This window comes from Hyla sarda, chromosome 8 (genome assembly GCF_029499605.1).
Source record: "Hyla sarda isolate aHylSar1 chromosome 8, aHylSar1.hap1, whole genome shotgun sequence".
NCBI classification, from domain to species: Eukaryota; Metazoa; Chordata; class Amphibia; order Anura; family Hylidae; genus Hyla; species Hyla sarda.
This window is the reverse complement of record NC_079196.1, coordinates 108,391,236-108,417,164: the sequence shown is the minus strand read 5'-3', so window position 1 is coordinate 108,417,164 and position 25,929 is coordinate 108,391,236. Positions and strand designations below refer to the sequence as shown.

At 43.3% G+C, this 25,929-nt stretch overlaps 1 protein-coding gene across 2 annotated transcripts in view; it reads left to right on the top strand.

The window, feature by feature from the left end:
- Positions 1-25,929, top strand: part of KLF7 (KLF transcription factor 7) — a 166,977-nt gene that overhangs the window by 87,861 nt on the left and 53,187 nt on the right. Inside the window, exons 1-2 of one of the 2 annotated variants that reach the window (XM_056534544.1) lie at positions 14,781-14,841; positions 20,071-20,683. In XM_056534544.1, coding sequence (XP_056390519.1) covers positions 20,116-20,683 — 568 coding nt within the window. In that variant the 5' untranslated portion in view covers positions 14,781-14,841; positions 20,071-20,115. Of the gene's footprint in view, positions 1-14,780; positions 14,842-20,070; positions 20,684-25,929 lie in introns of those variants that run through there. The other variant, XM_056534543.1, reaches the window with a different exon arrangement.

Sequence of the window (25,929 nt, the reverse complement as noted above, 5' to 3'; positions counted from 1 at the left end):
GAAAGGGGATGTGCTCAAATACCTATACTAGGTAATTAAGGCCCTGTGGTATACACACTAACTGTAAAACCGAAAAGAAAATAACCCACATAAAGATGGACCATTTGTAAAAAAGAATAAATTTTATTTATGGAAAGTTCATATAATACATAAAACAAACACAGCGTGGACAAACATACGTGGGAACTAGGGAGCAGGGGGAGACCAGAAATAAAGAAATAAATAATCCGGGTGCACTGGCCTATGGCATGTAAAAACAGGTAAGTCACAAGATAAATATATAGATGTGTAAACATGAGATATGTACAAAGGCAGAAAATGCCTCAATGAAAAGGGTAAATATTTATACAGGTCTCATATCAAGAGTACCAACATATAAAAATTGCATGTGGTTCCTTCTTTAGTCCGGTTAGCATGTTTATTACTTCCTATGGCATTTCAGTTCAATTTTTATATGTTGATACTCTTGATATGAGACCTGTATAAATATTTACCCTTTTTATTGAGGCATTTTCTGCCTTTGTACATATCTCATGTTTACACATCTATATATTTATCTTGTGACGTACCTGTTTTTACATGCCATAGGCCAGTGCACCCAGATTATTTCTTTATTTCTGGTCTCCCCCTGCTCCCTAGTTCCCACGTATGTTTGTCCACGCTGTGTTTGTTTTATGTATTATTGGAACTTTCCATAAATAAAATGTATTCTTTTATTTTAAAATTAATGTTGTATTAAAATAAAATAAGGCACAAAATAATTGTGTAAGAATTTTTACAGACTACGTAAATAAGCCTCCAGAGTACGGATATTCATAGTGTGGCATAGTATGTTTTTTATATTTTTTTATTTCTGAGGAGGGTGGATTGGTGCAAGATAGTTGAAGTGCAGCTATTTAGTGCCAGGCAGCCCAGTCAGGGTCGTCTGATGCAGTACGCACACACCGACCCCATTACCCCCCCCCCCCCCCCCGTCATTCTCTAGCAACGCTACTGGTAATAAAGTATAGATAAAGAACTTTGGATATTAACATAAGGGAAAACTTTTCTGCTTTAAAATATGCTTATTTGCGATTTATTTATCAAGGTCGTACGACTATTTCATAAAAAGGTCGCATGTAAGCAAAAGTAAGTTAAAAAAAGTTGTCATATAAAAGCCATATATTTGAAAAGAATGATAAATCTCCTTCATAATTTGACAGTATTCTTCATGCTTAGGTTATGTGTACACCACAACTGTGCCTACTGTTGCATCTAAACATTAAAGGGGCACTCCAGAGGAAAACCATTTTTTTTTTAAATCAATTGGTGCCAGAAAGTTAAACAGATATGTAAATGACTTCTATTTAAAATGTTAATCCTTCCAGTACTTATCAGCTGCTGTATACTACAGAGGAAGTAATTTTCTTTTTGGATTTCTTTTCTGTTTGACCACAGGGATCTCTGCTGATGCCTCTGTCCATTCCAGGAACTGTCCAGAGCAGGAGAAAATCCTCACAGCAAACCTCTCCTGCTCTGGACAGTTCCTGACATGGACAGAGGTGTCAGCAGAGAGCACTGTGACAGAAAAGAAATTCAAAAAGAAAAGAACTTCCTCTGGAGCATGTAGCAGCTGATAAGTACAAGAAGGTTTAAGATAGTTAAATAGAAGTCATTTACAAATCTGTTTAACTTTCTGGCAAAAAAAAATTGTATTCCACCGGAGTACCCCTTTAACAACCTGTCAAAATGGAATGTTAACATAAATGTGCATGGACGGGCACAAGCCCTATATACTTTAATGGCTCAAACATTGTCAGGTAGTGACTACATTCACATAATTTTCTGAACATATACATGTAAGGGCTTGGAACCAAAAACAAAGCAAAATACACTTTTGGGTTTAAGCCAAAATCCATATACATTTGGAAAATGACCTGAATATAGTCACCAGCTGACTCTGTACGGGCCATTAAAGTCTATGGGGCATATGCCTGTCTATGCACATTTATGTTGACACCCCATTTTGACCGGTTGCCAACGTTTACATGCCATGGAAGGCATAATTGTGGTGTGAACCCAACCTTAGTACTAAAAGCTGGATGCGTCTTAATGAACATTGATATCAAGCTAGTTTCCAAAAAAAAGAGCCTAGTTTAAAAAAAAAAAAACACTAAATGTTTCTCCTTTGACAGATCCAATTTCATAAAACACAGTTAAGTGCAAATTGTTTGAGCACAATAATTTATAATAAGTAATAAATCACATGTTTTGTTACAAAGGAATTAGCTTTTTGTGTATGTTCTTGCTGGTAAGACTTGCTATAATAAAGACAATTAAGGATGGTATTGAGCAAGATGACAAATTTCATCAGATATCGATCAGTGAATAGCTTGTATTATACTCTTCATCTTCTGTTAAGAAGCTGAGAAGAAAGTCTAAAAGTTCTATTGTTACATAAACCGAGAGCCTCTGCTTTACATAAATTAGCATTCACTGTGTATGGAGATTGCTATGGTGTCCCAAAACCATAGTGAAGCGTTTTAGAAGACTGCTTTCTCTTTTAACAGGAAGAATTAAACATCTTTACAATTTTCATGGGATTCCAGTTCTATCAGTAGTGAACAAATAAACAGAAGTGGTACAGAAGGCTTAGAAATAAGTCTCTGTAGACTGGCTGTAGCTTGATGTGTTAGTCGCGTTACCTTGGTAGTACATTTCCGAGAAGTAGGCAGGGTTAGCTGATTATAAGTAATGAGGGAAGAGCATCCCAGGAGAGCCCTGCTGTGTGTGATACAAGCCGACTGTGTCCCTGCAAGCAGATTAGCCACGGCTGGACCCCTTACAAAATAACGCAATGCATTCCAATCTAAATGGTTGACCTGATTTCTCTGAAAAAGACTATGAATATATGTAGATATACAGTCCTGTGTTGAACCAGGACATAGCAATATGTTGAAGGCTTTGGGGCAGCAGTAAATAGGTACTTGCATTGGATTTAGCTAGAAAGTGGAGCAGTCACACATGTTCTGTAATATGTCTCTTGTGCCGACAATCTCTGTATTCCACACTCTCATTGATCATTTCTTACTGCAGATCTGAAACTTTACTGCAGTATGTTTCCACAACCTGGAAAGATTATTTTGTGGAAAAGCCCTAAGGGCCAAACAAGCTGTTTTGCTGTATTTATTTATTTATTTTTGCCTTATTATTTGTTTATAACACAAGGCTAAAATCACTTGTAATGATTGAAAGAAAATCCAGCGGGGACATGAGACTTTCCTTCATAGCCATGCCACAGATACGACAACCTTGAACCGGCTCCAAGAATCATACTCTGTTGACGTATCCTTTCAGAGGCTCTATTTCTGACATCAACTATGAGCCATACTTCTCTGGGCCAATTTCTATCCTAAACTGGAAATTAATTGTGTTCACGTTACAATCAGCTTGTAATCGACATTTTCATACGCCTCTCCTTGTATGTCCTCTCATGTCCTGGCTGGTTACTCTCAGTATAAACTTACAGACTGCGCTGCTGTACACTGAGATATGCTTGATAGGTCTTGACACCAATGCTATTAACATTTATCACAGACTAGTTCTTCATTTTATGAATTTATGTGTGTAAAATGTTATGAAATGTGGTGATCTACCGTATATACTCGAGTATAAGCCGACCCGAATATAAGCCGAGGCCCCTAATTTTACCCCAAAAACCCAGGAAAAGTTATTGACTCGACTATAAGCCTAGGGTGGGAAATACATCATCCTCCCCCCATGTCATCATCCAGACCCCCGTCAGCATCCAGACCCCCCTTCATCATCACCGCCTGTCAATCCCTTCATCAGTGGTCTTCAACCTGCGGACCTCCAGATGTTGCAAAACTACGACTCCCAGCATGCCCGGACAGCCATCGGCTGTCCGGGCATGCTGGGAGTTGTAGTTTCGAAACGTCTGGAGGTCCGCAGGTTGAAGACCACTGCGGCCTTCGTCATCATTTAGACACCCCCTTTAGTTTTCTACTCACCTCCCCTCGGTGGGAAGGACGGGTGAGCTGGTCCAGGCCATCTATGCTGCAGGGACTGTCCGGTGGGGAGGGTAGGTCGTTCCGGGCTGTCCATTTTCACCGGGGGGGCCCTCTTCTCCACACTCTGGGCCCGGCCCCGGACTAGTGATGTTGCCCTGACGACGACGCAGAGGGACGCGCATATAAGCCGGGGGGGGGGGGGCCGTTTTCAGCAAAAAACGTGCTGAAAAACTCTGCTTATACTCGAGTATATATGGTGTATCTATATTGATATACACGTAGCTTTTCCTAAAAGTTAGATAGTTATGTAATTATATAAATAGCAATTCCTCATTCTAGTGGGATTCTAAAAATGAATACCATGCAGGATATGGATTATTGGCTGTTGCTTTCTATGAATAGAATCTATAAGCATACCATATAAAATCCAGAACCTACTAATAGAGCCTGCTTTTACAAACATTTGTGAAAGAATGGGTCGCTCATTGAATTTCAGCCTGGTACTGCAATACGATTCCACCATCTTCCACAATCAACTGTGTATTGTATTTTTGAAAACTGGAACCATTTAGTAACCACGGCAACTCAGCCACAAAGTAACAAAGCAGGGTAGCCAGATTCCAAGGCAGATAGTTAGAGATTTATCAAAACCTTGCCCATAGCAACCAATCAGATCGCTTATTTCATTTTGAAGATACCTTGTTAAAAATGAAAGAAGCGATCTGATTGGCTGCTATGGGCAATTTTTCCTCTGGACAGGTTGTGATAAATCTCAATCTTTATGTTTCAGCTTACCAAGAAACATGGACAATTTTATACTTCCAACTTTTTTAGGAACAGTTTGGGTTCAGCCATCATATGTTCCAGCATGACTATGCCAAAGTGCACAACACAATGGGGGAGATTCATCAAAAATGTATAACAGTTACCCATAGCAACCAATCACATTGCTTCTTTATTTCTTTATTTTTAAATGCCCCTAAAAAATGAAAGAAGATAATTTTGATAAATCTCTCTTATGGTCCATAAGGTACGGATGGATAAGGAAGAACTTCATTGGCCCTCATACTGCTCTAACCTCAACCCCCTTGAACACCTTTGGGATCAGCTAAAACAGAGACTACGAGCCAGGTCCTCACCTCCAACATCAATATCTGACCTGGTTTTTTTTAGATGAATGGGCAAAAATTCCTACAGACAGCCTCCAAAATCTTGTAGAAAGCTTTCCCCAAAAAGTGGAAGCTGTTATAGCTACAAAGTAGAGAGTCTGCTGCATATTAATGCTAATGGTTCTTGAATGATATGTCCTAAATGCTTCTGTAGGTGTAATGTGTAGGTGTCCCAAATCTTTTGTCTGTTACAGATCTTTATTCTTTTGTCTGTATAATGGCTGTCACATAGCATCATTTGCATGAGCTGACAATAGCCAGTAATTCCCCAGGTTTCCATTTGAGTACTTCTATTACGTTTGTGATTACGCTTGCCTTATTTTAATATTATAATACAGGATCTGATTGTTGAATGACATATTCTGCCTGTATTTTGTACTCTCCTTTTTAATGTTATAGTTACTTGTGCTCTGCAGTTGGTCGATATCTGGGACATATTGTTAAGTATTCATACTGTCTAATATGCGCACCCTGCTGCCACCAAAGGGTATTATAGCAGACACTGTACAGACAGCAATGCTGCCGGGCGCTTTACCAGCTGCTTCTCCAAACTGACACAGGTGCAAAGACAGTGGGAAGAGTCTAGGGAAGCTGAGGATAATTACAGGTTGCTGGAGCGCCAGACCAGACTGGAAGGGACTTGGGGAGATGGACTTCTTCACAGAGGTCTATGTCAGGACACAAAAAGAAAAACGTCCCTGTCTTCCTGTATGATTGGACTGATAATTCTGGTTATTGATTAGACTGATCATTCTGGTTATTCCTGTTTAGTGCATTTACTTAAATGGTTGCTTCTACGTCTTAGGATTGGGCAACAGTTGGGAGACATATTGTGTGCTTCCAGCAATCTGAATAAGCAGAGATTTTCTGACAATGGACGATGACAGATTTTTCACTTTCCTTACAGAAAAGAAAGGGTTGAGGACCAACAGATGTCTCATTGATCAATGGTGTCATTGAGACATCTGGCCCTTTATGACCTCTTTTACCCTCATAGAAAATACTGTATATATACAGACTGATACTTACATATCATGGTGCAGCCATTTGCTTTATAGATTTTTCCAGATTTTTCCTGCTGCCTACATACAGCCTTTTTTATTGGCCCTGTCCAATATCTTCTGATAATCTCAATGACCTTGATATCACACACACATGGACATAGACACAAGACAGAATAACTTTAAGATATAAAGAATTTTCCATATGGTAGTTTTACTATACTAGGTACCTGACATAGATTGTAAACATTTATTTTATGCTATTAAAGGGGTACTCCGGTGAAAACTTTTTTTCTTTTAAATCAACTGGTGCCAGAAAGTTAAACAGATTTGTAAATTACTTCTATTAAAAAATCTTAATCCTTCCTGTACTTATTAGCTGCTGAATACTACAGAGGAAATTATTTTCTTTTTGGAATTCTCTCTGATGACATCACGAACACAGTGCTCTTTGCTGATGTCATTATAATAATAATAATAACTCTTCATTTATTGTTGCCCTTAGTGGGATTTGAACCGAAGGCCCCAGCACTGCAAGGCAGCAGTGCTAACCACTGAGCCACCATGCTGCCCTTAGCATACATCTGCTATGCATCTGCTATGCATCTGCTATGCATCTGCTATGCATGGTTGCTAAAATGGACAGAGATGTCAGCAGAGAGCACTGTGCTCTTGATGTCATCAGTGTTCCAAAAAGAAAGGAATTTCTTCTGTAGCATTCAGCAGCTAATAAGTACTGGAAGGATTAAGATTTTTTAATAGAAATAATTTACAAATATGTTTAACTTTCTGGCACCAGTTAATTTAAAAGAAAAAAGGTTTTCACTGGAGTACCCCTTTAAATTATCAAGGTGAGACGGTTCATTCATGGAGTTTAGGTCACATAAATACAAACCAAAAATTTGACATGATGGGGGAGATAATCAAAAGTGTGTAATTGTCATACTAGAAAGTCTAAAAACGCACCTGATTTATATTAGAAAACCCATAAGAAAAAACAGAGTGACTGATATCTAAATTTTAAAAATATAGGGGGAGATTTGGTAAAACCTGTGTAAAGGAAAAGTGGAACAGTTGCCCATAATAACCATATCACTTCTTTAATTTTTCAGAGAACTTTGAAAAAATTAAATAAAATTCAGATTAATTGCTACAGGCAACTGCACCACTCTTCCTCTTTATAGGTTTTAAAAACACACAGCAAAGGCGCACCCTGTGGAGGATCACACATGCTAATGCTGGACAGGGGCGGGGGTCAAGATGGTCACTTACATGCTCCGGTTGTGTACCAACATACACAACAATGATAAGCACGTATTGAAGAATGGAGGATTCTTTGTTGTCCGTCTGCAGCCTTCCCATGTAAACCTGTGCAATCCAGTGAACTTCGTGGGTGGCAGGGAATTCTATGGCGCTGACCAGGACAGAGACAATTCCTCTGCACCACTCTTCCTCTTTATAGGTTTTGGTAAATCTCGCCCATAATCATTATTATGAGAAGGAAAAAATCATATCCAGAATAAAAAAAAAAAATAAAAAAAAGGAGCTTTATCAACTTTATAAAAGGTAACTAAACCAGGGCCCGCACACTGGTATAAAGTGCAACAATTAAAGGGGTATTCCAGGATTTTTTTTTATTTGACTATGCTACAGGGGCTGTAAAGTTAGTGTAGTTCATAATATAGTGTCTGTACCTGTGTGTGACGGTTTTCTCACAATTCTTATGTGATTTTCACTCCAACATTTATTTTTAACAGCATACAAAATGACTGTTGTCTCAGATTTTTCCCAGCTTGCAATGCGGCCGAGACCTGACTCACTAGTCAGCTGGTGACAGGGAGCCTGTCTGCTTCAATGGGTGGAGGGATCGCTTGGTGGGAGAGAGATCAATCTGCAACTAATGCAACAGCTGTAGGCACCCTGATTGAAAACCACAGGTCTTTTGATGGATGCAGCTCATTTATGTTTCAATGGGTGTTGTGGCTGATGTGTGGGAGGGTGGAAAATGGAATTATGAGATTTGTAGGCAAAGAAGAAAACTCAAAAAGGAAATACCAGTTCACAAAAAGCTAGTCACAGTGTTATGGTAATCTCATGACATAGCTATTTAGCCCCAAGACAAGCGCAGATCCTTCCTAAGCATGTCCATTACTGCCAGGTATGTACTAAAATCACCTTATGGTGGATAACTCCTTTAATAATGAAGTTTATATAAACCTACATCACAAATGAGGATACTGGTGAAATAGCAATGACAATTTGAATCCCTAATAGTATTAAAAATACAATGCACCAGTAACAAGTCAAAGAGCTGCAGATGCAGCTAAAGTGCTAAGTGCATACAGACTGAGGATAAATTGGCTATTACAAGTTAAGCATCTAAATCCATCCTACCAACAAACTAGAATGCCAAGAGGCGGCATGGGTCTCTTCTTTCAGGGTTCAAAAAAGTGTCTTAAACACAGTAAAGATGTGGTGTGAGCCACGTATGTCAGTTTTTGTGTGCAAATTGTACCAGATTTTTGGCCCAGGCAGTTGTGATGATGATATCCCCCTTAATTTTACTTAAAAATGCATATATCTTATATTATGCACAGTCACAAAGGCTTTTTTTTTTTACTATGATTTATGTAACAGTTCCTCCTAACCCCTTCCTGTCGCCATTGAATTGGAAACTTTATTACGTACTTCAAGAAAATGAAAATCTGTCTGATGCTGAGATTTTTCACTCTGCAGCAAATGTGCTTTGTCAGCAGAAACCCCTTTAAGACAAGGAGGTGGTTTGCTCTTCTGTAGAAATCCTACAGCACAGTATCATTGGCAGCACCTTAAAAGCTTCCATTGTGTTTATTTTGTAATCTACAGCAATAACCCCCTGTACTGTAGTAAATGTCACGATTCGGCTTCCAGGTAGTGGATCCTCTGTGTCAGCGAGGGATTGGCGTGGACCGTGCTAGTGGACCGGTTCTAAGAGGCTACTGGTATTCACCAGAGCCCGCCGCAAAGCGGGATGGTCTTGCTGCGGCAGTAGCAACCAGGTCGTATCCACTAGCAACGGCTCTACCTCGCTGACTGCTGAGAAGGCGTGGGACAGAAGGACTAGGCAGAGGCAAGGTCAGACGTAGCAGAAGGTCGGGGGCAGGCGGCAAGGTTCGTAGTCAGGATGGGTAGCAGAAGTTCAGGTACACAGGCTTTGGACAACACTAAACGCTTTCACTGGCACAAGGCAACAAGATCCGGCAAGGGAGTGCAAGGGAGGAGACTAGATATAGCCAGGGAACAGGTGGGAACCAATTAAGCTAATTGGGCCAGGCACCAATCATTGGTGCACTGGCCCTTTAAGTCTCAGAGAGCTGGCGCGCGCGCGCCCTAGAGAGCGGAGCCGCGCGCGCCAGCACATGACAGCAGGGGACCGGGACGGGTAAGTGACCTGGGATGCGATTCGCGAGCGGGCGCGTCCCGCTGTGCGAATCGCATCCCCAACGGCCAAGACAGTGCAGCGCTCCCGGTCAGCGGGACTGACCGGGGCGCTGCAGGGAGAAAGACGCCGTGAGCGCTCCGGGGAGGAGCGGGGACCCGGAGCGCTAGGCGTAACAGTACCCCCCCCCTTAGGTCTCCCCTTCTCTTTGTCCGGTAACTGCCTCCCCTGGGATGAGGACACCTGGAAAGAATGGAGGGTTTCCTCAACGGCAGGCAGTACAGCAGGAGTGGGAATGGGGAGGGAGGGCAGAGGGCGAGGCCTGGCACGGAGCAGTGTGACACCAGAACGGGGACCATGGGGAGGCACAGAGGCTTGCCTGACGGGACTGGGAGGGGGGGAGAGGCACTTCCTGTGGCAGGCAGAGTCCCAGTTCCTGATCTCCCCGGTGGTCCAATCAATGGTGGGGGAATGAAGCCGGAGCCAAGGCAGACCGAGGAGGACCTCAGAGGTACAGTTGGGGAGAATGAAGAACTCAATCCTCTCAAGGTGGGGTCCAATAGACATGAGGAGGGGCTCTGTGCGGTAACGCACGGTGCAGTCCAATCTGGCTCCGTTGACCGCGGAAATGTAGAGCGGCTTGACGAGACGGGTCACCGGGATGCTGAATTTATTAACAAACGACTCCAAAATAAAATTTCCTGAGGCACCGGAGTCCAAGCAGGCCACGGCTGAGAGGGAGGAGCTGGCAGAAGAAGAAATCCGCACGGGTACCGTGAGACGTGGAGGAGCAGACTTGGAACCAAGAGACGCCACACCCACGTGAGCTGGGTGCGTGCGTGCGTTTCCCAGGCGTGGAGGACGGATAGGGCAATCCACCAAGAAATGCTCGGTACTGGCACAGTAAAGACAGAGATTTTCTTCCCTACGGCGATTCCTCTCTTCCTGGGTCAGGCGAGACTTATCCACTTGCATGGCCTCCTCGGCGGGAGGCCCAGGCGTAGATTGCAACGGATACTGTGGGAGAGGTGCCCAGAGATCTAAGTCTTTTTCCTGGCGGAGCTCTTGGTGTCGCTCAGAAAAACGCATGTCAATGCGGGTAGCTAGATGGATGAGATCTTGCAGATTGGCAGGAATCTCTCGTGCGGCCAGCACATCCTTGATGCGACTGGATAGGCCTTTTTTAAAGGTCGCGCAGAGAGCCTCGTTATTCCAGGATAATTCTGAAGCAAGAGTACGGAATTGTACGGCATACTCGCCAACGGAAGAATTACCCTGGACCAGGTTCAACAGGGCAGTCTCGGCAGAAGAAGCTCGGGCTGGCTCCTCGAAGACACTCCGGAGTTCAGTGAAGAAGGCCTGGACTGTGGCTGTGGCAGGATCATTGCGGTCCCAGAGCGGTGTGGCCCAAGACAAGGCCTTTCCTGAAAGAAGGCTTACTACGAACGCCACCTTAGACCGTTCTGAAGGAAACAAGTCCGACATCATCTCCATATGCAGGGAACACTGAGACAAAAATCCACGGCAGAGTCTGGAGTCCCCATCAAATTTGTCCGGCAGGGACAAGCGGAGGCTAGGAGCGGCCACTCGCTGCGGAGGAGGTGCAGGAGCTGGCGGAGGAGATGGTTGCTGCTGTAGCAGAGGCAGAAGTTGCTGTAACGTGGCGGTCAACTGCGACAGCTGCTGTCCTTGTTGGGCAATCTGCTGCGATTGCTGAGCGACCACCGTGGTAAGGTCAGCGAGACTTGGCAGCGGCACCTCAGCGGGATCCATGGCCGGATCTACTGTCACGATTCGGCTTCCAGGTAGTGGATCCTCTGTGTCAGCGAGGGATTGGCGTGGACCGTGCTAGTGGACCGGTTCTAAGAGGCTACTGGTATTCACCAGAGCCCGCCGCAAAGCGGGATGGTCTTGCTGCGGCAGTAGCAACCAGGTCGTATCCACTAGCAACGGCTCTACCTCGCTGACTGCTGAGAAGGCGTGGGACAGAAGGACTAGGCAGAGGCAAGGTCAGACGTAGCAGAAGGTCGGGGGCAGGCGGCAAGGTTCGTAGTCAGGATGGGTAGCAGAAGTTCAGGTACACAGGCTTTGGACAACACTAAACGCTTTCACTGGCACAAGGCAACAAGATCCGGCAAGGGAGTGCAAGGGAGGAGACTAGATATAGCCAGGGAACAGGTGGGAACCAATTAAGCTAATTGGGCCAGGCACCAATCATTGGTGCACTGGCCCTTTAAGTCTCAGAGAGCTGGCGCGCGCGCGCCCTAGAGAGCGGAGCCGCGCGCGCCAGCACATGACAGCAGGGGACCGGGACGGGTAAGTGACCTGGGATGCGATTCGCGAGCGGGCGCGTCCCGCTGTGCGAATCGCATCCCCAACGGCCAAGACAGTGCAGCGCTCCCGGTCAGCGGGACTGACCGGGGCGCTGCAGGGAGAAAGACGCCGTGAGCGCTCCGGGGAGGAGCGGGGACCCGGAGCGCTAGGCGTAACAGTAAAATTAATGGGGTAGGAGATGACGCATAAAAGGGCAGAAGTGAGCCGAGTATGGAGTCACTAATTGATGGTGTAGTCACTGATGGTGAACACGGCTGTAAATATAGCTCTGTGTTGATGTCTCATTTTCACCGCAATTTACTGAGCTTGACCACTACCTGCATTTTATAGCTTTATATTACAAGTACTTTAAATTGTAATATCTCCTGAGTGGTTCTTCCAGTAATCTACAACTTCTATTCTCATGTAGAGTAGCTGAGCTCAGTCTCGGGCCCCTATTTTAAGAGCAATCCTTGCTTTGTAAGCCTCTGCCGCTTGTAGGACCTTTCATTGCTCTTGTGCATGGGTCATAATTACCCCTGTGCGTTCGCTCCGAGTGTCAACACTGACCTGATCGCCTATTTCAGCTGGTGTTATTTTATTAATTGTTGCTGATATTCATAGGCAATAGGCATCATCACATGAATAGCACTTACAGGAAACACCATTAAACACAGGAGCTTAACAGCCTGCTGTTATCCTGAAGTAGCATCAATTCACATTCTAATTGCACTTAGGTTACTGTTGATCTGCTGCAAACGTTCACTATGAACATAATAGTAGCCATTCATAATGGATTAGAGAGAAAAAGAGGAGTTAAGGAAGCCAGCACGCCATATTTATATACACTTGTGTGATCTGCTGACTTAAGATTATTCCCTCGCTTCTCTTCGCCGGGGCACTGACAAGTTTGAAAGTTCATTTAGGGGACAAAAAACACAGCAGAGCCAGAGGAGGCATTGGTGCTAAACTAAGGCTCTGAAACATGTCATTGACTTTTAGCTTCAGCGGGGCATTACACAGCAAAAACATGGCAATATCTTATTTGAGGAAATAAACTCTAGCAGAAGAAATCAAAGTCCCTTGTTGGTCCCTCTGAAAATAGGCTACATAAAAAATAAACCTATACACTTATCCCCGAATGCCTTGACCCATTGCTGCTTTCCAGCTGTCATGTTCCTCTCCCCAGCAGCTGGGACTGGAGATGCTCTGGACTTGTACTAATGTTAAGTGAATTGTTTTGGAAGCTTTGTGTGCACCTATTCTGTAATGTCCATCCAGCAAAGCTTCTAATAATTTGTCAACATTTCTGATGTTATGGTTTTAGATGGCAGTGTAGGGGTACTCGGACTGAAATTAAGGGGGAGTTATAAAGACTTTAACATTTAAAGAGTAGCTATCACTAACCTAAATTTCCCTGATCCCCCTCCCCATCTGTCCCTGTATTTTTTTTTTGTCAGAATCCCCATAAAAATTCCTTTTGTAAATCAGCTTCGGTAGCTCAGAGTAGCTCATTGCGCTGCGCAATGACGAGTGATGTCCTCAACGCGACGTCACCGTCAGTGCGCACAGTGACAGCTCAGGAGGACGCCGCCGGAGCCAGAAGTAGCGCGGACCCCGGGAACAGGTAATTATAAAACCGGGGATGGGGGAGGCAATGGGGCAGCAGCGGCGGTGGTCTGTGGCCGGGGCGGTGTGGTGGGGGGCGCGGCGCGGTGGAGGGGTGCGGCGCGGTGGTGAGTGAGGGATGGGCGTTGGTGGTGTCGGTGATAGGACTCAGGAGGACCCCAGGACAGGCAGGGGGAGAGAAGCAGGTGGCGGCGGCGCTCTCTGGCACCACAAAAGCCGCTACAGTTCATTGATTTAAAGCGCCCGCTTTAAATAGCCGATAACTTATACCGGAATATCGGTATAAGTTATCGGCTATCGGCCCTAACCTCCACAGAGTATCGGTATCGGCCCTTAAAATTCGATATCGGTCCATCCCTAATATATATATACACACATTTTTTTTCTTATTATTTTTAAACAGTCTGGCTCTTTAAATAACAATCTACCCCTTTTAGTGAGACTGAGGCAAGCTAGAGGGTGCCTGTAATAGGTAATTCCAGCATTGCAGTTTTCAGACCATCAGCAGGTTTTAGGCAGCATGTTCTTTATGTAACAAGCAGCTTCCTACCATATTGTAGATAAGTTCTTAATTGTAAATTTTCCGGCATAAAGTACAGGTTACAATAGTTGCTATGATGTACATGAAGAAATGGTGTACAGAATTCTATGTATTTAATGCAGTAGGAAAGTGTTTGACTAATGTAGAATGGTTAGATGCCTTTCTGTGCCTCATCTGTGTGTCTACGACCAGGAATTAGTTGTGGGCTATGATTTCCTACCTTGGACAGCTCAGTACTCCACAAGGTTGTAAAGATTTCTCCGGTAGCAGTTATAGCTCAGGAGGTTTAATATATGGAACTTTTAGTAATTTTTCAGTTGTAATCTTTAAAGTTGAGCAGTTTTGTAATGTGGCGTAATTCAGAGCTTGGCATATGCCAGGCGCCTAGAGATTCAGCTAGAGATTTCCATTAAGTGCCTAATAATAAAGGCTATGTTCACATCATATCATCGGGGAAGAAACACTGAAATGGTAGCAGTGGCAACTACATCAAATAATTGCCATAACAGTTTGTATTTACATTAATGGGGTCTGTCTACATTCCATCATAGATTTTTGATTGAATTTGTGACTCAAATATAGATAAGAACATAGCCTTAAGCATATATACATAAGACAACTATCTCTCCCCATTCCCACATGCACACTTGGTTAAGCATGCAGATGTTCTGAATGGAGAGAGAGGAAAAGTTGCTGCCAGAGACATCTGCCAGTGGCTTGAAAAGAAATTGACAGCAGTGCCGCCTACACTAACCCGCTGGTAAGGGGTAATAGGGGAAGTGATGCTGATTACTTATATTTATATTGTTTTTTTCCCTACACTTGCCCATTTTTAAAATATGGCCCAAAATTTATAATATGTAAATTAGCTCCTTTGGTGCACTCAAAGCATCTCTTGCCCCCTTTGTGCTCTGGTACGGCCTACCGGCTGATTCCTGGTCAAGACCCCCTTAATAAATAGTCATCCCTCAGCCCATAAGCACATGGGGGAGATTTATCAAAACCTGACCAGTGGAAAATTTGCTGAATTGCCCTTTGCTGTATCGCTTCTTTCATTTTTCAGAGGCCTTTTCAAAAATGAAAGAATTAATCTGACTGGTTGCTATGGGCAACTCAGCAACTTCTCCTCTGGACAGGTTTTGATAAATCTCCCCCATTGTCTCTATGTGCAGTGTGATCCTGCACATGCATAGTGATCCTCTAGGCTGGTTGTGCTAAAGATCTCACTACATGTGTGTGGGATCTCACCCTACACATGTTTATGGACAGGAGGATCAATATCTATTAAGGGCTGTTGATCAGGGACCAGCCAGGTGGCCGTACCAGTGCAGCAAGGAGCTAGAGAACACCCTGAGTGCACCAAACTGATTTATATATTATCATTATGGGTCATATCTCGGGACCGGAGCAACCTATATAAAAAAAAAAAAGGTAAAGACCACTGTAATCTGCATTAGCCTGTACCAGCAGGTTAGTGTGGGTGACACTGCTGTCAGTTTAATCAATGGGATCGTATGCCCGATCCTGCTGCCTCTGGGTAGTTGAGTGGCCTTTATTCACATTAGATAGTTGGTCTGTTTCACCAAAGTTAGTGCAGTTGGCCAACACATATCTAAAGTACATGGGCCACTAAGGAATAACTTCTGTTCCAGACAATACGTCTTTTAGATTGGACTGATCACATTCTGTATCCTACTTTCTTTTTTGCAACCCCAGAGTAATTAAACCTGGAATAAAAGGTTTAAACCTTCTTTGTACAACCAGTTGGAAATTACGTTGCAGCACATTTTACACAATTCCCCACCATCTCTAGCACATGATGTCGGGGAAAAGAAGTATTGGGCAGACTGGATGTCAACTCTCGTCCCTATTGTTCTTGGAGAGATAACAGGCTTTAGCTTACCCCTCCCCTCTCCATAGAAATGTTCAACTGTGCCACACATTTATGTGTATGGGGAGGTCACTATAAAACCTTGTCATGTCCCCCACTCGTTGCTCTTTCTACTTGGTTAAAGTGAACAGCAATAAAGACCACTACTAGTTCACTATGTTTCAGTCCTGAATTTTCTGGTTCCTATGATAGCCACTTTGGGTGTTGGGTATCTTAGACATAATGACAAATATAAGACAGGAAGCTCTTTCCTATAAAGAAGATCATTAGGAAGCCATTATTGTGGAGTGGAATGAGTATACATCTCCATTGGTTTTCTTGCTGATTCGTAGTGCATTCGTTTCTGTACTTTTCTTAGCATGCACATCTTTAAACATCTTCTAACATGTCACTGGAAACTGATAGATTTTATTGGTAATGTGAATATATCATGAAAGTAACCAACCCCCTCGCCTTTGAAGAAAATGGCCGATATTTGTGTTCCACTATCTTTCCTACAATAGCTGTAGAAAATCCATTTGAGCAGCTGAACCTATTCCTTCTAAAAGAATGACTATTCATAATAATGCTGGGTTCAGCCATCAATAATATAGCTTTGAAGAAAGTTAATGGCAGGCGGTGCTTTATGGCTGGATTTGCTATTGTGAAATGGCTTTTTTTTCTATTTGCTATTGCTTTTTGTAATGGTATGTGTGTCAAAATAATCTATCCTGACACCTTTTTTCACTCTGACTTTCGGTTACATGAAATATTATAGAGTAGGTTTCTCATAGCAATTCATTAAAATTTCAACTCTCTCACTATGTCAGCTTCTAAATCTCCATCATATTAGGCTAGCCCTGGGCTACCATTTTAATATCCACCAAATAGCTTATTTTCCAAAGCGCTTACACTCATAGGAAATCTATCTATGTTCCCCATTGTCTCTAGGCATCCATTATGTTTTATAAAAGCTGTTATTGTCAGTCTACTAACCATTACCTAAAGTTAATAACATGTTAATTTCTCACGGTATAACTCGTTGCAAACCCCTAATCCTGCTCCGTTTGTCAATGAAAGTAAGGTAAAGTAGCTTTTTTATATGGCGCATTTAGAAAGTGTTTTAGATAAATTGGTATTCATGGTGCTGTTTCCTGAATTCCACTGAGAAGTTGTTACAGGCTAGTAAAAAGAAATGGGAGCAGAATGAATGTTATCGCAGCCTTTCAGATATTCCTGGAATGCTTCGCAGAGGTTTTTTTTTTTCTCCATCATTTATTGTGCACTAGAAAACAGATGCTGTAAGCCCTTTACATCTTGGTGTGAGAGAGAGAATGGCAGCAGAATTCTAAACCTTCTGAAACTTATTTACCAGTGTACTTGCAATGTTACTTAGGACAAAATGACTTTCTGTTTAGAAAGTAGCAGGAGTTCTCATAAACCTATAATAAACGTTTTTTTTTACGCATCCCTAGCTTTATGTCAGATGGTGGTATTGCTTTGTTAATGGAAAAATGCTCATTCTGTATGATGATCAGAGGTTACATTGAGGAAAGGGCTTCAGCCATTTAATGGTCCTTCTAATGTAACTGATACCGTATATACTCGAGTATAAGCCGAGTTTTTCAGCATGATTTTTTGTGCTGAAAATGCCTCCCCTCGTCTTATACTCGAGTGACCTCTCCGCCTGTCGATCCCTTCTCAGTGGTCTTCAACCTGTGGACCTCCAGATGTTGCAAAACTACAACTCCCAGCATGCCTGGAAAGCCATCGGCTGTCCGGGCATGCTGGGTGTTGTAGTTTTGAAACCTCTGGAGGTCCGCAGGTTGAAGACCACTGCCGCCTTCGTCATCATCCAGCCCCCCCCCCCCCCCCCCTTTTTGTTTTATACTCACCTCCCCTCGGCGGGAAGTTAGGGTGAGCTGGTCCGGGCTATCTATGCTACAGGGACCGTCCAGTGGGGAGGGTAAGTCGTTGCGGGCTGTCCATTTTCACCCGGGGGCCCTCTTCTCCGCGCTTCGGGCCCGGCCCCGGACTAGTGACGTTGCCTTGACGACGACGCATAAGGACGTTCATGCACAACCTAACTTCCTGCCGAGGCGAGATAAGTACAAAACAAAAAGGGGGGGCTGGATAATGACGAAGGCAGCAGTGGTCTTCAACCTGTGGATCTCCAGAGGTTTCAAAATTACAACTCCCAGTATGCCCAGACAGCCGATGGCTGTCCAGGCATGTTGGGAGTCGTAGTTTTGCAACATCTGGAGGTCCGCAGGTTGAAAACCACTGATGAAGGGATTGACAGGCGGTGATGATGTAGGGAGGGATGATGACGGGGGTCTGGATGATGACAGGGGGGGATGATGTATTTCCCACCCTAGGCTTAAAGTCGAGTCAACAACTTTTCCTGGGTTTTTGGGGTGAAATTAGGGGCCTCGGCTTATATTCGGGTCGGCTTATGCTCGAGTATATACGGTATATTGTCTTGTATCAATAGTAAAGCTACAATACAGAACTCTTTCTAGTTTAATACTCAGAGGCAGAGATCAAGAGAATTGGAAGGGAAATAGAATAACTGCAAGCACCGATGGGCTCCTGTTTCTTGCCAGCAATGTGATATATTATTTATTACCATTATTCATTCCATTATATTGTATCAGAACATGAAATGCTATGCACTGCAATATATATGTTTCCTAGAAAACTCCAAACCAAGTCTCATTTTTAGAATGGCTTCTTTAGCAAATACATTCTGCCAGTGGATTTATGGGGTTGCAAGATGTTGCTTTTGCTCTGAGTCTATAAGAAAAATGCAGCCTGTAGTTTATTCTAGTACATATTCTTTCTGTAGATCTGCAGATTCAGGTTGCTATAAAGCCATCCGTGTTGGCTCCAGAATAGTAAAACAGCCTACATCTACGGATAAATGTTCTATATTTGATAACTCACTTGTATAGGGATCCATTCAGGGGTCAAGTCCTGGGAAAAAAAGTATGGGAACTCATGCTAGATTTCCACTTAAAGGGGTACTAGACATCTTATCCCCTATCCAAAGTATAAGGGATCAGATGTCTGATCCCGGGGGTCCCGTTGCTGGGGACCCCCACGTTTTCCCTGCTCCCAGGGTTCGTTTAGAGCGTTGGGTGCAGCGACAAAGGCTCATGACGTCACAGTAATGCACCCTCAATGCAAGTCTATGGGAGGGGGCGTGACGGCCATCACGCCCCCTCCCATAGACTTGCATTGAGGGGGCATTACTGTGACATCACAAGCCTCTGCCCTGAATCACCAGTCATCCGGCACAGAGCGAAGTTCGCTCCGTGCACCGGATGTCTGGGGTGCCGCAGCCGAGACCCCCGCGATCAGACATCTTATCCCCTATCCGTGGAGTAACCCTTTAAGGGCTAGTCCTGCAGGACTCCTGCTAATGGGAACTGCGTTCCTGCTGTGGAAAAAGTGCAGGAACTCCGTTCCCATGAGTTCCTGCAGGACTTGAGCCCTGGATCCATTCATTTACTAGGTTTGTATTTGTTGAAGGGTTGTCATGTATATTAGTGTAGGTTCACTTTACAAGGGTTATGGATTAGGGAAGAGGCAGATAAGAACTGCTCTAGAAACAGCACCCTTCTTTCCCATGGGTTAGGGTGGTATTGCAGCTCATGTACATAAGCCTTTCACAAATATCACAATTTAATTCTTCAGTAAATGTGTAAATATTAAGCATTGTGGAAAGGAAGAGAAGAAATGTTAATGTCAATGTCATATGTTTGCATAATGCTGAAAAAAGTTGGCCGTGTGATGTAATGCATTGCATACTGAACATATAATAGTTGTTTTTTAATATGAATCCAAAATGCCCAATCCTTCTCTCCCTCAACATCACCTGTCAAGGGAGAGTCAGGAGGCAACCAACATCCCCAAGTTGGTGGGTCTGGTCAACCTTTCACCTGCTACATCTTAACATGGATGTAGTATCTGGTCTAGCACGTCACACTAGCATTAATAGCATTAACCTTGAGTTACATTCAGTTACTTCAGCAGTGTAACTCAATTACTTCAATATTTTCTTAACACATTATATGAAATATTTACTGATGGCATTTTTCTCCTGTTATTTTATAGACTTGTCTGGAGTTGGAACGGTATTTGCAGACCGAACCAAAGAAGATGTCAGAGACATTTGGGGAAGACTTAGACACTTTCTTGAATGGTTCTATTTCTCAAGGTACAGATGGATGTGCCCGTAAACTGGATCCCATTCTAATTCCTGTGGACATCAGTACGTATGAGAAGCGTCCCAGTATGGACCTGTTACTTTCACAAGACAAACTTCTGTCAGAAACATGTGTTAGCTTACAGCCTGCCAGTTCTTCTACAGAATGTTACACATCTGTAAATCAGGCACAGCTAAACGCCGTGACATCACTAACGCCGCCATCTTCTCCCGAACTTAGTCGGCATCTGGTCAAAACACCACAGTCTCTTTCTGCTTTGGATGGAACTGTTACATTAAAACTGGTTGCAAAAAAAGCCTCTGTTAGTTCTGGAAAGGCTGCAGAATCCTCATCATCTGCCATAACATCAAAGTGCGGGCTAAGTGACAGTGAGCAGGCTGGGAATGCAGGAGAAGCCTCACCGGAAAATAAGAAAAGAGTTCATAGATGCCAGTTTAATGGTTGCAGAAAAGTCTACACAAAGAGCTCACATTTAAAGGCCCACCAGAGAACGCATACAGGTGAGAGACTTTGCCTTCTTTTTTATGCAACACTTCTATGAACATGGCTTTAAAGGGGTACTCCGCCCCTAGACATCTTATCCCCTATACAAAGGATAGGGGATAAGATGTCAGATTGTGGTGGTCCCGCCGCTGAGGACCCCCGGGATCTACCATGCAGCACCCACCTTTAGCGGCTTCCGGAACCGCTGGAGGTCCTCAGGCTGAGTCCATCTCGACCACGAGGACAAAGCATAGTGACGTAACGGCTCCGCCTCCGTGTGACGTCACGCTCTGCCCCCTCAATGCAAGTCTATTATCAGCTGTCACGCCCCTTCCCGTAGGCTTGCAATGAGGGGGCGGAGCGTGACGTCACACGGGGCGGGGGCTGATTCTAACGGGGTGTGGCGTGGAAGATCATGGGGGTCCCCAGTGGTGGGACCCCCGCGATCAGGCATCTTATCCCCTATACTTTGGATAGGGGATAAGAGGTCTAAGCGCCGGAGTACCCCTTTAAACTGTGGAGTAGACAGTCAAAACTCAGTGCACACTTTTAATGTGTTTTAATCACTTTTACACACTTCTGTGCCACACTTTACAAGGAGCGTGTGGCTTACCAGAAAGTGGGTGTGGCTTCCCTGGAAGGGGTGTGACCTTAATGCTAAAAAAAAAAGTCACTTTTTGGTGCAAATTGTAAACCAACTAGTAGATGGTGCAAACCTACACTAGACAGTGCCAGAACAATAGCCACTGTTAAATATCTAATGCATTCTTAGGTTGTGTGGTCTAATGTACACTAAAATGAGATGGTTTTTATTTTAGCTGTATTCTTTTTCATTAGAATCTGTTCATCTAGAGCGCTATTCTGTCCAATAAAAAGTATGTTAACAAGTCAGACTCCTTTTAATCAAGTCATTGTAATACAAAATAGATCCACCATTACATCATGTCTACAGTAAAAATTGAAGCAGGATTTTCAGTGTGAAAAGAGTCTTAGAAGAGTTTCGCAATATCAGGGAGCCCCGCTGCAAATACAATCGATAAGTCAGATAACCGATAAGTCAGAAAACCGATAAGTACATTAACATGACCCATTTCAATAAGGAGATTCCTTAGGGTGATTTTTACATCCCTGAATCAAACCTATCGTAATCTAGTCTAATCTGCCAATCATTGAATAATAGGAAGGAAAAGCTAATGTATAGTTTAAAATGGTTCTATACTGTAAATATCTAAACTGAGCCTGACCACAGTGGGCCAATGCAGACAGATTTTGGTTGCCATGCCTATTTGTTTAGCCTAAGTCTCCATTTACACAGACCTAATTGTCTCTGCATAAAATGTATATAGACAACTTAAAGGAGTACTCCAGCGCAAAATAACTTATCCCCTATCCAAAGGATAGGGGATAAGTTATAGATCGCGGGGGGTCCGAGCTCTGCCCCCCCCCCCCCCCCCCCCCGGGATCTCCTGGATGGGGCCGCGGCAGTCTGCAGGAATTGAAGTTTCATCCCCAGCAGAAAGCCGCGGCAGACACGCCCTCCCCATATATCTCTATGGGGTACAAGAAGGGGGCGTGTCGGCCGCCGCGTCATGCGGGGACGGAATGCCCCCTTTCCTGTACATTGCCGTGGCCCCGTACTGGAGATCGCGGGGGGCCCCAGCGCTCGGACCCCCCATGATCTATAACTTATCCCCTATCCTTCGGATAGGGGATAAGTTATTTTGCACTATAGATGTCCTTTAATGAAATTCTGAGCCTTGTGATTCATTTTCTGCTTTGAAATAAAAAAAAAGAAGAAATAGAATTTCAACTGACTGTCATGGGCAAAAAGGGGACTTATCTCTGTAGGATGAGAGCCTAGAGCAATGTTCCCAACCAGGGTGCCCACAGGTGTAGCAAAACTACAACTCCCAGTATGCCTGGACAGCCAAAGGCTGAGATTTGTAGTTTTGCAACATCTGGAGGCACCCTGGTTGGGAAACACTGGCCTAGAGAGAGGATCACAACTTTGTATTGCCTACAGAAATCCAACCAGGGGACTTGGTAATTTACAGTACCATACTTGTAAATGGGATTTTAAAATTTCTAGATCATTCTAGTGTAGATCTGTTGCAGATTTCCACAGAAAATTTCTTTTTGCAATACATAGGGCACCATCCTTAGCAAATCTGGGGGAAAAAAAGTCAGCTGACACATTCAGATTTAGTACCCTTTCACACAGCAGAATTTCCTAGAATCCAGCTACATCTAGAAAATCCTGCTTTCCGGTGGAAACTATATATATATATATATATATATATATATATATATATATATATATATATTTTTTTTTTTTTTTTTTTTTTTTTTTTTAAATCAACTGGTGCCAGAAGGTTAAACAGATTTGTAAATGACTTCTATTAAAAAAAGTCTTTACCCTTCTAGTACTTTTTAGCAGCTGCATGCTACAGAGGAAATCCACAGTGCTCTCTGCTGACACCTGATGCCCGTATCAGGAACTGTCCAGAGCAGGAGAAAATCCCCATTGCAAACCTATGCTGCTCTGGACAGTTCCTGACACAGACAGAGGTGTCAGCAGAGAGCACTGTGGACAAGACAAAATATAAATTAAAAAAGAAAATAATTTCCTGTGTAGCATACAGCTGCTAAAAAAGTCCTGGAATGATAAAGATTTCCCTAGGCTGCCATACTACAGATATAAGTCCCCTTTTTGCCCATGACAGCCAGTCGAAATTCTATATACTTTTTCATTGCAAAACAGAAAATGAACCACAAGGCTCAGAATGTCATACAGTTGTCTAAATATGTTTTTAAGCTTAACAGGCATGACTACCAAAATCTGACTGCTTTGACCCATTGTGGTCAGGCATATCTTAGCTATTTATGGAATAATGTCTTATTACACTCCTTCTTACATCTCCCTTGCAGAATTTCTGACACATGTAAGGCTGCCATCACACACAGCTGTTTAGTGCAGCTTTTAATGCATGCTTTCTAAGCTAACGTCAGATGTGCAAAGGGAAGAAATTGTACAAAGAAAAATTGTATGCTTTTTCCTTAAAGGGTACTCTGTCGAAAAACATCTTATCCGGGATATCTTATCTGATCGAGGGGACCCCCGCGATCACCGGGCCTGTAGCCGTGGCGTCTGGAACACGGAAGCTTGCAGATTCCGCGTTCGTGATGTCACATCACGCCCCCTTCATTCATGTCTATGGAAGGGGGCGTGACGGCTACTACGTAGCCGTCACCCCTCCTCCCATAGACATGAATGGAGGGGGGCATGTCGGCTGTAGTCACCAGTCATCCGGCATGGAGCGGAGTTCGCTCCGTGCGTGGATGACTGGGGTGCCACACCGTAGATCGTGGTGGCTCCCAGTGGTGGGACCCCTGCGATCAGACATCTTATCCCCTATCCAAAGGATAGGGGATACAATGTTATTTTGGCAGAGTACCCCTTTAATTTGTTTTGCATTTGTTTTCTTGTTCACTCCTTGTTTTGGCTAAAACACTGCATTAGGTGAACCTGGGGTAAAGAGCGGCAGTCAGGGCTCATGCACACAGCCTTTGTGGCTCAGCTTTATATAGAGCCAAGACAGGGTTGCAGTAATGCATGGGGTTTTCTACTTTACCTTTATATGTCTCCAAATTCATACAGAGGCATATACAGTTTAATTTTATAATGTATTTTCTCCAAATCTGAGAAAAAAACTGTTAAGTTGTAAGGAGTTGTACAGTTTGCATACACAGGGCTATACTGTGTGGATAAGTCTTTGTATCAGGAAATAACAGGTACTATATATTACTGTAAGTAATATCTCCCCTTTAGGTTACCAGCCAATTTGTGTGAGTGTTTATTATGGGCCTTCTGCTGTCGCCAAATAAGAACAGTTACCATAAGAGGAAGTGGCAAACAACTAATTCAGCCAATAGATCACAAAAGGGCATTGACAAAATGCAGAAATGGAAAGATCAGGCAGCAGATAGATTTGAAAACTGAACATGAGCCAGGAATTGATTCTTTCCTCTTCTGGTGTATTTTTTCAGCAGACAGTTTAAACCAATTAGTAAGGATTATCTCCTAAAATCATAAAATCTTCAGAGAATCCAGAGATATATTTAACAGTACATAAAATGAGCATTCGTGGCTCAGAATGGTATGGTGCCTTCAAAGAAATGCTTCTGCATTTACAGTAAACACAATGCAGTCATCCTAGCCTTCCGGTCTGTCTAATCATTGAAGCTGTCTTATCTATCCTCTGGAATATCTGCATGCCAACAAATAGATGCAATGCCGAGCTGAACTCTGGATTTAGCTCAGTAGTTTCTATCTTGCTGAATTCTGTTAACTGATTTAAAGGGGTTCTCCAGTGGAAAACTAATTTCTTAAAATCAACTGGTGCCAGAAAGTTAAACAGATTTGTAAATTATTCTATAAAAAAATCTCAGTCTTCCATTACTTATCAGCTGCTGTATGTTCCACAGGAAGTTGTATTTCTTACTGGAGTTATCTTCAGTCTGACCACAGTTCTCTCTGCTGACACCACTGTCCATGTGAGGAACTGTCCAGAGTACAAGTAAATCCCCATAGCAAACCTCTCCTGCTCTGGACAGTTTCTGACGTGGACAGAGGTGTCAGCAGAGAGTAGTATGGTCAGACAGAAGAGAACTCCAGAAAGAAATAGAACTTCCTGTGGAACATACAACAGCTGATAAGTACTGAAAGGATTGAGATTTTTTAATCAAAGTAATTTACAAATCTGTTTAACTTTCTGGTGCCAGTTGATTTTAAGACATTTTTTTTCCACTGGTGTACCCCTTTAAGGCCATGTTCACACGGCGGAATTTCCATGTGGAATTCGACTGAATAATTCCACCAGAAATTCCACCGAAATTAAAATCCCATTCTGTTCAACGGAATTTCACCGTCCCATTCACACAGTGGAATTTCCGGTCTTTAAATTTAGCAGAATTGTGGGCAGAATCCCTTTGAACTCAATGTGGCTTTAAATTCTGTCAGAATTCTGTTTTGTGTGAACATAGCCTATAAGTGTCTGTGGATGGCAACCTACATATTTATCATAGGGAGATGAATATAATAGTCTGTTTTAGTAAATACTTCTAATCTATTGAGTAGTTTCTCTGTTGTTCCTACTGGAAATCTGTGACGCTTTCCAGTCAATGCTGAAATTATCACAACCTATGGACAAAGGAAATGGTAAAACTTCAATTTGTTCCTATAATTTAGGATGAATAACAGAGG